At 45.2% G+C, this 14,723-nt stretch overlaps 1 protein-coding gene across 3 annotated transcripts in view; it reads right to left on the bottom strand.

Moving 5' to 3' along the window:
- Positions 1-599: 599 nt before the first annotated feature.
- CHST11 (carbohydrate sulfotransferase 11) overlaps positions 600-14,723 on the bottom strand; it is a 269,883-nt gene continuing 255,759 nt past the window's right edge. For all 3 annotated transcript variants that reach the window (XM_030320420.1, XM_030320421.1, XM_030320422.1), the window contains one exon: positions 600-5,681. In XM_030320420.1, coding sequence (XP_030176280.1) covers positions 4,827-5,681 — 855 coding nt within the window. In that variant the 3' untranslated portion in view covers positions 600-4,826. The remainder of the gene's footprint in view (positions 5,682-14,723) is intronic.

Here is a 14,723-nt window from a genome sequence, read left to right as displayed (position 1 = left end):
AATAGAAATAAGTAGGTAAGTCATTTCTATCAATAAAGCCAAAATATGCCCATCAAGGGAGCAGAAAAAAGCTATCTGGGGCATCTGGAAAGGAATGGATTTGGACCTGGGAAATTGGAGTCCACAGGGCAGGTCTGCAACTTCTGGACAGTAGACAGCCGCTTAGTGGCAGTCGTCTGGTGGCCAGAGCATGGGCCTCTGAAGGCACATTAACCCACACTGGAACACTGGCTTTGTCACCAAAGTCGTTTAACCTCTCAGAGACTCTGTTTCCTTGTTTTTCCCATGGATGGTGGGACCGCGTGATCATGGGGTACGCCTCACTCTGCAGAATTTGTAGGCAAAACAGGAAGGAAGAAAGCTTCTCTTCATCCACTAAACAGGAAGGGTTCAGATCGGTGGCGGCCTTTACCATGGCCAAGACTGCCAACGGGGTCCACGTCTCTGTTTCTCTCTCCCCATCCTTTGGTGCACACGAACAGGGCTCCCCACACACTAAGGAACACAGCCCACCCAATCCCTACAGTTTTTTGTCAATGAGCCATGAAGAAACCATACACAGAGAGAAGCTTTTTTTTTTTTTTTCTTCTTCAATTTAATTGAAGTTACTTAGAAAAATAATCAGGCTTGAATGGCTTTTCCTGGAGGAAGGTTCATGAACATTTCACGCTTTTGTTGGCAATGTGGAATTCAGCTTTCTTGAACAGTACAGTAAGATACAGGGAGAGTTTTCTAAAACAAGCCCTCTACTGCATACAAATATGTAAAAAAAAAAATCACACTCCACAAAGATGTTAAATTATATGTGCATATACCATACTGAGCATGCTCATAAGAAAATAGTACGGGCGGCTCCTTCTGTACCTGATAAAGAGTAGCAAACTGAAATTCGCCTGTGAACAGCCAAGGGGCAAGCTGGTTATGGTGGTCCTGTTGCCTGTTCATAGGGTCCAGTCAGTCGTGATGAGAAAAGGCTGGAAGAAGTGCTGGTCGTAGGAACTTGGGGGGACTTGTAGGAACTTGGGGGAGCCATACAGTCAGTCCGGCTGACATAGGAGTGGGCGAGGAAGGGATTCTGGTCACAAGGACTGCACAGAACAGGGCAGCTGAGATTGTGTGTGTGTAGGGCAGGGCTAGACTGCGAGAGAGTTGCTCTCTCACCCACCGGGGACAGAGTCCCTTGGCTTTTTGCCAGGTTAGAACAGGAACTTCTGTAATCACTAACTCAGCAGTGGTCCAGACCCCACCATCTAAGTGTGCGAGCAACTTGCTTTTTTTTCTGAGAACTTTCTACCAGCAGGAAGTAGCTCCTTGTGCTTCCACACCCTTGCTCTCAGGAGGGTGAAACTCACCTGGGTAGGAAGGAGACGGGAAGGTCCCCTCTGAGACAACCACAGGTCAGCAGAAGCCTTTCTTCCCAGACCAGCTGGGGAGGCAGATGGGGGGAGGGTGGCATTGTCTGGAGAAGCTGCAGGAATTCAAACCCTGTGGCTAATATTCTAGCATTTTCCAACCAAAGGGATAGGTTAAGCAGGAATGTCCTTGTAAATACTACCCTCACTGTACCTGGTTTTGAAAACACAGCAGCACCTTTGAAAAGTGGCCTGGAGATAGGACACCTGCCTGTACTTTTCTCCAGCTAAGCATGCAATGAAAAAGCGTTTTCAAACAGTTTTCCTTAAAAAAAACAAAAAAACAAAACAAAAAAAAACCCAAAAAAAAAAAAAACCCCAAAACACAAGCTTTTGCTTCCCAGGCACATTTTTACCCATGGATTCTTTTACACCAAGGACACAGAATACTTTCTACATTCCGCAGAACAGTTGATTCAATTTCTTGAAAAGTTTTTATGCCATTAGAAAATAAAGTGTGAACATAAAACACAAGGGGAAAAGTCCCTTGTTGCAGAACGACACTGAAGTCGTGTCCCTTGGAGGACAGTCCTTCTCACTTGAGAGAAGATGGTGAAAGGCGGTACTCTGCACACGGCACGAGCAAGCTCACGCAACCCAACAAACATGGCGGCAGGCACACAAAACTTGGGAGATCTACGTGAATTTCCATTGGAAAAACCGAAAAAGCACATGGTGAGCAATTCTAAACTCTGGAATCGAAGAAGTACTTGTCAAGGGTTGAGCCCACTCTGCTTGCATTGAGCAACCTAAGGCTTGAGGAGTAAGGGGACCACTCTGTGGCCTGATGCCACCCCTCCCTCCCTTTCTCTGTCCACACCACCCAAGACAATCCCCTGCTCCCTTTTGGCAGGGATGGAATCATCGCCCAGGGTAGAATCCAGGATTAAAACCATTGCGCTGACGTAAAAGTTTCATTCATTTGATAAAGTACCTCTGTTGTTATAAACCAGATAGAGACTGGTGTTCTATTGTTTTGTTTTTGAGAAGGGTCAGGGAAGTAGTTTTATCCTTGAAGACCTCAGATCTGCTAAATCAACCTAACCAGAGTATCTTCTGTGCAGTATCTCTGTGAGATGTGCGAAACAGAGTAACCTGGTCACAAAAGTTCAGAAAATGCTACCAACTCAATGATGCTTTGGGGGATTCACAACGCACAGCACACATCCAGGCTCTGAAAAGTCCTGTAGAAAGGAAATTGACTTAACTTTGTTTCTCAAGGGTATGTGACCCCCAAAACGCATTTTTTCCCCCTTTGTGGCATCACACTAACTTTACACCCCCTAGAAGCTTTGTTCTGTGGGGCACATTATCAGGAAACGCTGGACAACATGTCATTAGCAGAAGCGCTGTTTCTGAGGACAGGGTCCCCTGATCAGAAACAGGACCCAGACTCCCAACTCCAGGGACAGTTGAGGTCTGTCACTCTGTTCAGTAAAACATACTGCCTAACATCTCTATCCGTGGAGGACACAGTTGCTGTGCCCTTCCCCAAGGGGAGAGAGCTTGGAAGAAGGTACAGAACATTTTATAAAAAGCCTTGGCCACCCTCTCCAGTGCACACCTCACTCACATTCAACAAAATAATATTCTCGGTGAGACGTGGCAGCTGTGGCTGAGTCGGCTGTGAGCTTTACAATTTGAATCGTTTCTGTGAATAAATTATTCATTTTTTGCTTGTTTAGAATAGTCTCACCCCTTCGCTATATACTGCATCAAAAACAAAAAGCAAACCCCACACCCATCCCACCCGACCCCCTATTATTAGAACTATAATTATTATTATTATATACAGGAGCTGCTACCAACTCACACCCTAGCTCTACGAGGGATGTGGCTCAAACTTCAACCAAGGCATCGAAATGGCTGGAAATGAGAAGCGTGCGCAGATGCGCATTAGCAAGGAACAGGAAGCGGACCGTATCCGGACTTCCGGAGGAATGGGGACGTGGGTTGCCGTCACGGAAGGCTGTCCTTGCTGCTCACGCACGGTGGCCGCAAAGGTGTTGATGGTCTCAGCCTCTGGAGGACTTGGGCCTATGTGTACGAATGGCCCGCCTCGGATCTCTACGAGGGAGACACGCCGGGCCTCTGCAGATCCCACATGGCCAAGGCCTGCCACGTCACCGCACTCTCGCCCGTGGCCAAGAAGAGAGAACGCTTCCACCCGGAGATGTGGATATGCGGGACTGACACGACAGGCACTTGGCGAACGTTCCCCTTCCCTCGCCCAAGGCAGGACATCACTAACCAGCCACAGCACCCTCTCGTGCTACGCCTGGCAAATCTGTTCCGGGGCTTAAAGCCAGATGCTACGGATACGTCGGAGTGGACACAGGATCTTTGTCATCTCTCGTGTTGGGCAGTGAACTTGGATTACTCATCAGCTGAAGTGGCCTGTTCTAAGTGTGTTTCAAATCTGGGCCAGAGAGAAAGGCCAATCTGTAGGGGTCACGGACATTCTGGGGTTGTTCAAAACAGCCCAAACCTCATGGTAAGTCCATGAATATCAGGGGATTGCTAATTGCTGAGCTGGGTACTGCATTCACATAAAGCTTTTTGAGGGCCAAGACTATCGGTTTTGTTCAATGCTCCATCCGCGGGGCCTAAACTTAGGCAGAGCACATAGTAGTTGCTCAATAAATACTTGTTGACTATAAAGCAACAGCCACTTCACCGTCACAACTGGCACCGCCAGTTAAAAGTTTCTGTAGAAAAGCCTATCCTAACAAACTGCTATTTCTGGTGAAAAGGAAAGGAAAAAACAAAACTACAATCAGTTCTTCTCCTTGGGTTAAAAGCAAAAACAAAATCACATTTTTTTTTTTCTTAGTGCCAGGGGGCTCCTGGGTTGTTCGGAATCTATCCAGAATTAGTCCCTTGCAAAGGTGCCTATTTCTATTCATCGCTCACAGAATTTCAAGATGGCGGCACGATGGGCCTCGCGGTGGGTGTTATCACACAGCTGGCTCCGCGGGTGCGTAGCAAGGGGGGGCATTTGTGCCCCCACGTGAGCCGCAGCAAGCACAGAACAACACACGCATTTTCTTCCGCAAAGACGTCAGAATCTTGCTGCCACAAAAAGAAATCTCTACAGAGACCACGTTTAAATAACGATAAATAATATTAATTAGAATTTACGGGATGCACAATTCATGGAATTCACCAGAGCACAAGGAAACCTTTGAGACAGCGTTGCAGTATTCCCGTCTAAAACCAAGGACACCCATCCCATCCCCCTGCAAAGACAGCCGTCCTTCCCTACTAAGGATTTTAAATAATTCTCACCATGCTGCTCGCAGCATCATTCCCAAAGAAATATTAATTTACAAAATAACCCAATATCCATATAATTCTTTTGACAAATAAAAATCTTAAATTAAAAAGCACGACTCTCTCCCTCTCCCACCCCCTTTATTCCAATTTCAGGTAGCTTGGCACTGAGTAATTGAACATTAAAAAATCGAGTTTGTAGACTTCGTACAGCTGCGTTTGGTGCTCGGAGCTGATGTTCTGGAAGAACTCCGTGGTCATTTCGTCAGTAGTTCTCGTAGACTTGGCGTAGGTGGGGAACTTGAGGTAGCTGCCCACCCCCGCCAGCCGCAGCACGTAGTTGGAATCCTCCTCCAGCGTCTCGTACTTGCCCACGAGGTCGTAGCGGATGTGGCACGGGTGGCACAGCGAGTGCACGGTCTGCCAGTGCTCGTTGAAGGGCTCCTCGCGCTGCGTGTGCGGGTCGATGAGATAGGCCACGAACTCCTCGAACCTGACGTCGTCGCCCCTGCGCAGCGCCTCCTGGGTGGCGTTCTTCCGCTGGCGCCGGATGATCTTGGTGCCGTAGCGCTTGTGGAAGGACGTGTTGTACTTCTGCGTGAACTTGTTCCGGTAGGCCGACACCAGCCGCTCGAAGGGCTCCCGCACGAACAGGAACTTCATGTAGCTTTTCAAGCGGTGGTTGATCTCGGGGATGCTGTACTGGTTCAGGGTCTTGAGGTTGGCCGCCACGTGAGCCTCGTTGGCCGGGATCTCCATGGGGTCGCTGTACTTGCCCCGGCCGCTCAGCACCATCATGAGCCGCTTCCAGTTGGTGCACGCCACCTTGGGCACGTAGCAGTAGATGAGCTCGTGGTCCTCGTCCACCACCAGGTGCTTCAGGTCGTTGGGGGTCAGCACCCGCCGCTTGCGGCTCACGGCGCTGTTGGCCCGGCAGGTGTCTGTGACCTGGTCCCGCCTCATCTGGTGCAGGACGGCGGTGTTCGAGAGCTCCAGCTGCAGAGGGGACACAAGGGGGTGGGGGGAGAGGAGAAATCAGTGCTGGTGCCGGATGTTGCCACCTGGCCACAGCCACCGCCCCGATGGCCGGCGCCGGCCACCAAGATGGCCGGCTGACCACCTGACCGGCCCGTCTTCCTTCCTAATCCCCCACCAGCTGCCTCCGCTCTTTTTGTTCTTTGTTCCGCGATATTTCCTTCCTAGAACGATAGTAATGGTCACCTCTGTGACTTACCCATCACCCTCTACGTGCCTGGCATTTTACCAGAGCCTCACGTTGGCCATTTTCCCCCCTCTGCACAACCATCTTGAAATGACATCGATTTAATAGTGTCAAGTACCCACCACTGTGCCAGGTAGAATGCTGCCAGCAATGGGGACGCAGTCAAAAGCTACAGTGGGGAAACTGCCCTTTGGAGCTGATAATCTAGCTGGAAAGAACGAGGGAACCGAGGCTCAGAGAGGTGAAGTTACTAGAGTGAGATCATACGGTGGGGAAGCGACAGACCCCAGATTCAGACCCAGCTCTTCCTGGCAACCAAGGCCGCCCACTTTCCACTCTACCCAGAGGTCCAGTACTCCCATCTTCTGGATTGAAGCATGAAGGGTCTGGCATCTGACGGATCTACTTTATTTTTGTTAAGGTTATTTACCTTGCAAGACCGCACCACATGTGTGTGTGGGGCGGGGGGGGGGGGGGGGGGCAGGGGCAGAGAGAGAGAGAGGGAGAGAGAATCCCAAGCAGACCCTGCGGTGTCAGCACAGAGCCTGCCATGGGGCTGGAGCTCATGAACTGTGAGATCATGACCTGAGCTGAAATCAAGAGTTGGACGCTTAACTGACTGAGCCACCCAAGCGCCTCTTGTCTGATCTACTTTAAATGGGATCCAATTTCTCTCCAAGCCTATCGTTGTGAACATCTGTTGCTTTGTGCTTCTTCTGGTACCAGGGTCTTGATTTTGCCCTGGGAACCTGCTTTCCTCCATTCCCTGTTCTTTTTCCTCTCAAGCAGCTGAGCTGTGAGAATGGCAGCCTGGGGCTTGGGGACAGGGAGGAGGGCCACTGTGCAGCAACAGCTAGACTGGGAATGAAGGGCTCAAAGGAAAGATGAGCAGGAAGACAGAGGGATGTATTCCCAGGGACGTCACCTGAATACCTAGGTCCACACACTCCTGAATCCAGATGCCCTAACTCCTGGGCTTTTGTTACATTAGTATGTTTGCTTTTGTGCATAAAGTTGTGTGACTCTGGATTATATCATTTGGAGCCCAAATATATGGGTATTTGCATTTACTACCTTAGAGCTTTTCTCTCTGCTGTATTCATCCATTGATGTATCCATTCAAACATCTGTCCAGAACTCACGGTGGACAGGGCACTCTACTCAGCATTGGGAGACAGAACCTTCTCCTCAAGTGCTCACAGCCAAGGAGGGGTCAGGCCAAGAGCTAGTGGCCTCAGTAGGGCCTAAAGGGAAGGTGTGTGCACTCCTCTAAATTCTAGGAGCAGAAGTTTCTCCTTCAAGGCCACTCACTCCCAGTGCGAACCAAGAATAGGAATCCACCAAGAATAGGAAACAGAAGACCTCACTGCCCTCGTATGCTGCCATCTTGGTCTCCAACACCCAGAGACAGGGGGACTTTGATGGATGCCGACACCTTATTGATGTTGGCTGAACGCCGTGCCTCCATCTACCATCCTGAATGTGCAACGTGGCTCTGGCAATTAATTAATTATGGTTACAGCTATAGAGAAATTGGGGCACCAGAATTACGGAATAGCCAGTGTGGGGCTGCAGATAACAGGATGTCCTGGTTGCCTTCCTGGCCTGAGAACGCAGTCCCCATCCACGTACTTGTCTTTGAGGACCTCCACAGTCCCGCACCAACCTACTTTTCCAGCCTTGTTCCTATTCCTCTCCCCTTCAGAACTAAAGGGAACTCCAAAGAAATCAATGATTCGCTCTTTTCTCTTTATTTTTTTATAAAAAATTTTTTTAAATCCCAGTATAATTAACATACAGTGTTATAGTGATTCAGCAGTTCTGTACATCACTCAGTGCTCAGCATGCTAAGTGTACTCTTTTTTTAAATTTTATTTTATTTTATTATTTATTTTAAGAGAGAGAGTGCACATGTGCTTGTGTGAGTGGGGGAGGGGCAGGGAGCGAGGGAGAGCGACAATCCCAATCAGGCTCCTGTCAGCATGGAGCCTGACGCAGGGCTCGATCTCACGAATTGTGATACCATGACCTGAGCTAAAATCAAGAGTCGGACGCTTAACCGACTGAGCCACCCAGGAGCCCCAATAAGGGTACCCTTAATTGCCTTCACCTATTTTACCCATCCCCCCACCTGTCACCCCTCTGGCAACCACTCGTTTTCTATATTTAAGAGTGTGTGTGCCTCTTTTTTTGTTTTGTTTCATTTCTTAAATTCTACATATGAGTGAAATCCTATGGTATTTGTCTTACTCTGTTTTCGCTTAGCATAGTACCCTCTAGATCCATCCATGTTGTTGCAGATGGTAAGATTTCATCCTTGAAATATTCCATTCATCTATCTATGGACACTTGAGCTGCTTCCGTATCTTGGCTGTTGTAAATAATGCTGCGGTAAACAGAGGGGTGGCACCTATCTTTTTGAGTTAGTGTTTTCACATTCTTTGGATAACTACCCAGTGGTGCAATTACTCGGTCCCATGGTAATTGTTTTAACTTTTTGAGTAACTTCCATACTGTTTTCCTCAGCGGCTGCACCGGTTTGTGTTCCTGCCCACAGCGCTCGAGGGTCCCTTGCTCCACATCCTCGCCAACACGTGTTGTTTCTTGTAATTTTAGCCGCTGACAGGCGTGAGGTGGTATCTCCTTGTGGTTTTGATTTGCGTTTCCCTGATGATGAGTGATGTGGAGCATCTTTTCAAGTGTCTGTTAGCCACCTGTTTGTCACCTTTGGAGAAACGTCTGTTTATGTCTCCTGTCCATTTTTTAAAATTTATTTACTTTTTAATTTATGTCCAAGTTAGTTAGCATATAGTGCAACAGTGATTTCAGGAGTAGATTCCTTAGTGCCCCTTCCCCATTTAGCCCACCCCCCCCACAACCCTTCCCGTAACCCTCAGTTTGTTCTCCATATTTATGAGTCTCATGTCTTGTCCCCCTCCCTGTTTTTATATTATTTTTGTTTCCCTTCCCTTATGTTCATCTGTTTTATCTCTTAAAGTCCTCATATGACTGAAGTCATATGATACTTGTCTTTCTCTGATTGACGAATTTCGCTTAGCATAATACCCTCTAGTTCCATCCACATAGTTGCAAATAGTAAGATTTCATTCTTTTTGGTTGCCAACTAATACTCCATTGTGTATATACATACACCACATCTTTATCCATTCATCCATCGATGGATATTTGGGCTCCTTCCATACTTTGGCCATTGTTGATAGTTGCTGCTATAAACATTGGGGTGCACATGTCCCTTCGAAACAGCACACCTGTATCCCTTGGATAAATACCTAGTAGTGCAATTGCTCAGTCATAGGGTAGTTTTATTCTTAGTTTTTTGAGGAACCTCTATACTGTTTTCCAGAATGGCTGCACCAGCCTGCATTCCCACCAATGATGCAAAAGAGATCTCTTTCTCCGCATCCTCGCCGACATCTGTTGTTGCCTGAGTTGTTAATGTTCACCATTCTGACAGGTGTGAGGTGGTATCTCATTGTGGTTTTGATTTGTATTTCCCTGATGATGAGTGATGTTGAGCATTTTTTCATGTGTCGGCTGGCCATCTGGATGTCTTCTTTGCAGAAGTGTCTATTCATGTCTTTTGCCCATTTCTTCCCTGGATTATTTGTTTTTTGGGTGTAGAGTTTGATAAGTTCTCTATAGATTTTGGATACTAACCCTTTATCTGATATGTAGAGTTCGCAAATATCTTCTCCCATTCTGTCGGTTGCCTTTCAGTTTTGCTGATTGTTTCCTTCACTGTGTGGAAGCTTTTTATTTTGATGAGGTCCCAATAGTTCATTTTTGCTTTTGTTTCCCTTGCCTCTGGCGACGTGTTGTGTCTCCTGTCCATTTTTAAGTGGATTATTTTTTTGGTGTCACATTGTAGAAATTCTTTATATATATATATATATGTGTGTGTGTGTGTGTGTGTGTGTGTGTGTAAAGTATATTTAAATTAAATTAGTACATTTAAAGTAGGCTTCGTGCCCAGTGTGAATCCCAACACGGGGCTTGAACTCACAACCCTGAGATCAAGACATGAGATGAGATCAAGAGTCGTATGCTTAACCTACTGAGCCATCCAGGTGCCCCCGAAATCCTTCATATGTTTTGGATATTAACCCCTTCTTGAATATGTCGTTTGCAGTTATCCTCTCCTTTTTAGTGGGTTGTCTTTTAGTTTTGTTGATTGTTTCCTTTGCTGTGCAGAACCTTCCTATTTTGCTATAGTCCCAAAAGTTTATTTTTGCTTTTGTTTCTCTTGCCTCAGGAGACACAGCTAGAAAAAAGTTGCTCTGGCTGATGTCAGAGAAATTACTGCCCGTGCTCTCTTCGAGGATTTTTTTATGGTTTCAGGTCTCATACTTAGATCTTTTATCCCTTTTGAGTTTATGTGTGTGTACGTGTGGGAAAGTGGTCCAGTTTCATTCTTTCACATGTAGCTGTCCAGTTTTCCCAACACCGTTTGTGAAGAGTCTTTTTCCCATTGCATATTCTTGCCTCCTTTGTCATAGATTAATTGAGCATATAATCATGGGTTTATTTCTGGGCTCTCCCACGGCTCTATTTTTGTGCTAGCTTTGAGTACTACAGTTTTGTAGTATATCTTGAAGTCTGGGATTCTGATACCTCCAGTTTTGTTCTTTTTCAAGACTGCTTTGGCTCCTCAGGGTCGTCTGTGGTTCCATATGAACTTCAGGATTATTTGTTCTAATTCTGTGAGGAACGCTGGTGGTATTCTGATAGGGATCGTATCGAATCTGTAGACTGCTTGGGGTAGTATGGACGTTCTAACAATATTTGTTCTCCTGATATCTTTGTATCTCCTAACATTTATTAATATTCCAAAGCATGGACTATCTTTCCAATTGTGTCATTTTCAATTTCCTTCATCAATGTTTTATAGTTTTCAGAATACAGGTCTTTCACTTCTTTGGTTAGGTTTACTCTTTTTGGTGCAGTTGTAAATGAAATTATTTTCTCCAATTTCTCTTTCTTCCCCTTCATTATTAGTGCATAGAAATGCAACAGATTTCTGTATATATTCATTTTGCATCCTACAATTTTACTGAATTTATTTATCAGTTCCAGTAGTTTTTGGTGGAGTCTTAAGGGTTTTCTATGTGTAGTATCATGTCATCTGCAAATAGGGAAAGGTTTACTTTTACATATGGATACCTTTTATTTCTTTTTCTTGTCTGAGTGCTGTGCCTAGTACTTCTAGTACTATGTTGAATAAAAGTGGTGAGAGTGGACATCCTGTCTTGTTCCTGCTCTTAGGGGAAAAGCTCTTAGTTTTTCACCATTGACTATGATGTTAGCTGTGGGCTTGTCAAATTTGGCCTTTATTATATTGAGATATGTTCCCTCTAAGCCTACTTTGTTGAGGGTTTTTATCATGAGTGGATGTTGTAGTACTTTGTCAAATGCTTTTTCTGTATCTATTGAAATGATCATATGGTTCTTATCCTTTCTCTTATTGATGTGATGTATCATGTTGATTGATTTGTGAATACCGAACCATGCTACCATCCTGGGAATCAATCACACTTGATTGTGGTGACGAATTTTTAAAAATGTACTGTTGGATTTGTTTTGCTAGTATTTTGTCAAGGATTTTTGCATCTATGTTCATCAGAGATATTGGCCTGTAGTTCTCCTTTTTTTGTGGTGTCTTTATCTGGCTTTGGTTCAAAGAATCCCCTTCAGCATTTCTTGCCAGGCTGGTTTAGTGGTGATGAATTCCTTTAACTTTTGGGAAACTCTTTATCTCTCCCTCTATTCTGAATGATAGCCTTGCTGGATAGAGTATTCTTGGCTGTAGTTTTTTTCTTCCAGCATGTTGAATATATCATGCCACTCCCTTCTGGCCTGCAAAGTTTCTGCTGAAGAAAATCAGCCCTATGGAGTTTTTCTTCTATGTACCTGTTTTCTTTTCTCTTGCTGCTTTTGACATTCTCTCTGTCGTGCTACTTTTTGCTATCTTAATTACTATGTGTCTTGGTGTGGACCTCCTTGGGTTAATTTTGTTGGGGATTCTCTGTGCCTCCTGGATCTGGATGTCTGTTTCCTTCCGCAGATTAGGGAAGTTTTCAGCTATTATTTCTTCAGAGAAATTTTCTGACCCTTTTTCTATCTTCTCCTTCTGGGATCCCTATAATGCGAATATTATTATGTTGGATTGTGTCGCTGAGTTCCTTCAACCTATTCTCATTTTTTATTCTTTTTTCTTTCTCCTGTTTTGCTTTCCATAACTCTGACCTCCAGCTTGCCGACCCGTTCTCCTGCTTCCTCTAGTCTATTTATTCCCTCTAGTGCATTTTAATTTCATTTATTGTGTTCTTCATCTCTGACTGGTTCTTTTTTATGTTTTCTCTTCATTGAGGGTCTCACTGAGATCTTTTACTCTTTTCTCAAGTCCAGTGAGTATCTTTATGACCATTCCTTTAAATTCTCTATCAGCCATATGGCTCATCTCCATTTCGTTTAGCTCTTTTTGCTGTGATTTTTGTCCTGTTCTTTCATTTGGGACATATTCCTCTGTCTCCTCATTTAGTCTCTCTGTGGCTGTTTCTATGTGTTAGAAGAGTCAGCTAGGTCTCCTGTCTTGCAAGTAGTGGCTGCATGAAGAAGAGGTCCCATGATGCCCTGCAGTGCCATGCTCCCTGTTCACCAGAACCTGGCACTTCCGGGGTGTCTCCTGTGTGTGTTGCATGTGCCCTACTGTTGCATCTGAGCCGCTTTTGCCTCCAGTCTATTCACCTGCAATGGCTCTCTTTGTCTATCGTGGTCACGTTTTGGTCCCTATGTTGTTAGTATTAGTCTGGTCAATAGGAATTTGTGAACTAAGACTTAGAAGGAAAATGTAAGGTTTTCTTTTTAAAAATTCTCAAATTGGGTCATCTGGGTGGCTCAGTCGATTAAGCGTCTGACTGTTGATTTTGGCTCAGGTCCCGATCTCACGGCTCGTAAGATCGAGCCGTGCGTTGGGCTCTGTGCTGACAGCACAGAGCCTGCTTGGGATTCTCTCTCCCTCTCTCTCTGCCCCTCCTCCACTCGCTCGTGTGCGCTCTCTCAAACAAACTTTAAAAAAAAAAACACTGCCAGTCATATAGAAGATGCTCAATAAATATTTGTTGTGAGTAAATGAATCAGTTAATACTCTCTTTAGGGAAACCTGATACGAAAGCAGGAAGGCCCCTCTGTAGCAAATGAAACTTCCCAAATGTTCATAGATGCCAGAACATTCTTTAATAAAGGCTGTACTAGGATGAATGGTGTCTCCCCCAAATTCATGTCCACCTGGAACTTTGGAAATAGGATTTTTGCAGATGTAATTAGTTGAGGTCATAATGAATTAGTGTGGGCTCTAATCCAATGATTGGTGTCTAATTAGGAGAGAAAACAGAGACTCAGAGACACACAGAGAGGTGGCCATGTGATAACAGAAGCAGAGGCTGGAGTGATGCATCTACAGGCTTAAGCGGTCCCAAAGACTGCCAGCAACATCCAAGGAAGGGTCTACCCAGGAGCCTGAGGAAACAAATACAGGGGCCAAGCCAAGTCAATAACTTTGAGCACACTGATATAAAGCATAAATGTATAAGAGAAGATAACATTATATAAGAGGATATTTTTACATGGAAAAATAAGAAAAGGGTTTGAGAGCAGTAGTAAGTAGAGAGAGGAGGAGATCTGAAATCGGAAGCTCTGGGCTTGATCTTGGTTGGCCAAGACCATTAACCTTCTGAGCCCCAGTTCTCTTAGCTGCAAAATGGGGATAGTACCATTTTGCAGGCGTGGGTTCAGCATTTAGAAAATACGAGCAAGTCTAGTACTGAATTTGGACAAGGTACGGTACACAGCAGGCAGTTCATATGCAGGCGTTCTTTCATGAAAGAAGAAAAAAGGAACCCCAAAGAGAGGGCCAGGACTCCCAAAGACAAATTTCACCAGCTCTATATTTTGTTGTAGGTAGCTCTAAGCTGTGGAAGTCAATTAATATTTTATTAACATGAAAGGTTCTGACTTGCATTTCCTGACTTCTTAGCAGAGGTATCCATCATAGAGGAGCATCTATGCCATTCACATATCAACAGCGACAACAAACTGTCCAAAAGGAAACAGAAGGATTAGGAAGGTGAAACGACCATCAATTTAGCCCATTCAAATCGCTATAGGCTGTTTTGAAGGCAATACGTTACTAAGTGAGCAGAGAAACAGGGGGATCTCCCCCAATTTTGTTTTCTAGCTCTTTTCCATTGGGGACAATTTTCTGGCCATCTGAATCTCCGGGGAGGTAACACATCAGTTAGTATTGCATTCGGGACCACAAAGCCATGAAATGGAAACGATACCACAGTTTCCTTTTATGTCCAGTTGCAGAGACAAAATTAACTCAATGGGACTCTGAAATGTGGTATTTGAGGTTTCTTTCTCTTTCCATTTCCTTCTTCTCCACGGCAGTTGAGGTGGCAAATGATGCACCTGCTGGAATGAGGTATGCCCAGTCCCCCTCAGGAGGGTGAAGGTCAAGAGAAAGGGCAGGTTCTCAAATGTGACACATATCTAGTCCCCGTCAGAGGAAGAACTTCAACTGGGTCTCTACTGTTCCATTTTTTTTTTTTTTTTACAAAATATTTTAATTGGTCTTTTTATTGATTTTTTTTTAATTTTTTTTTCAACATTTATTTATTTTTGGGACAGAGAGAGACAGAGCATGAACGGGGGAGGGGCAGAGAGAGAGGGAGACACAGAATCGGAAACAGGCTCCAGGCTCTGAGCCATCAGCCCAACACGGGGCTCGAACTCAC

Source organism: Lynx canadensis, chromosome B4 (genome assembly GCF_007474595.2).
Source record: "Lynx canadensis isolate LIC74 chromosome B4, mLynCan4.pri.v2, whole genome shotgun sequence".
NCBI lineage: Eukaryota > Metazoa > Chordata > Mammalia > Carnivora > Felidae > Lynx > Lynx canadensis.
This window is presented reverse-complemented; position numbering and strand designations above follow the sequence as displayed.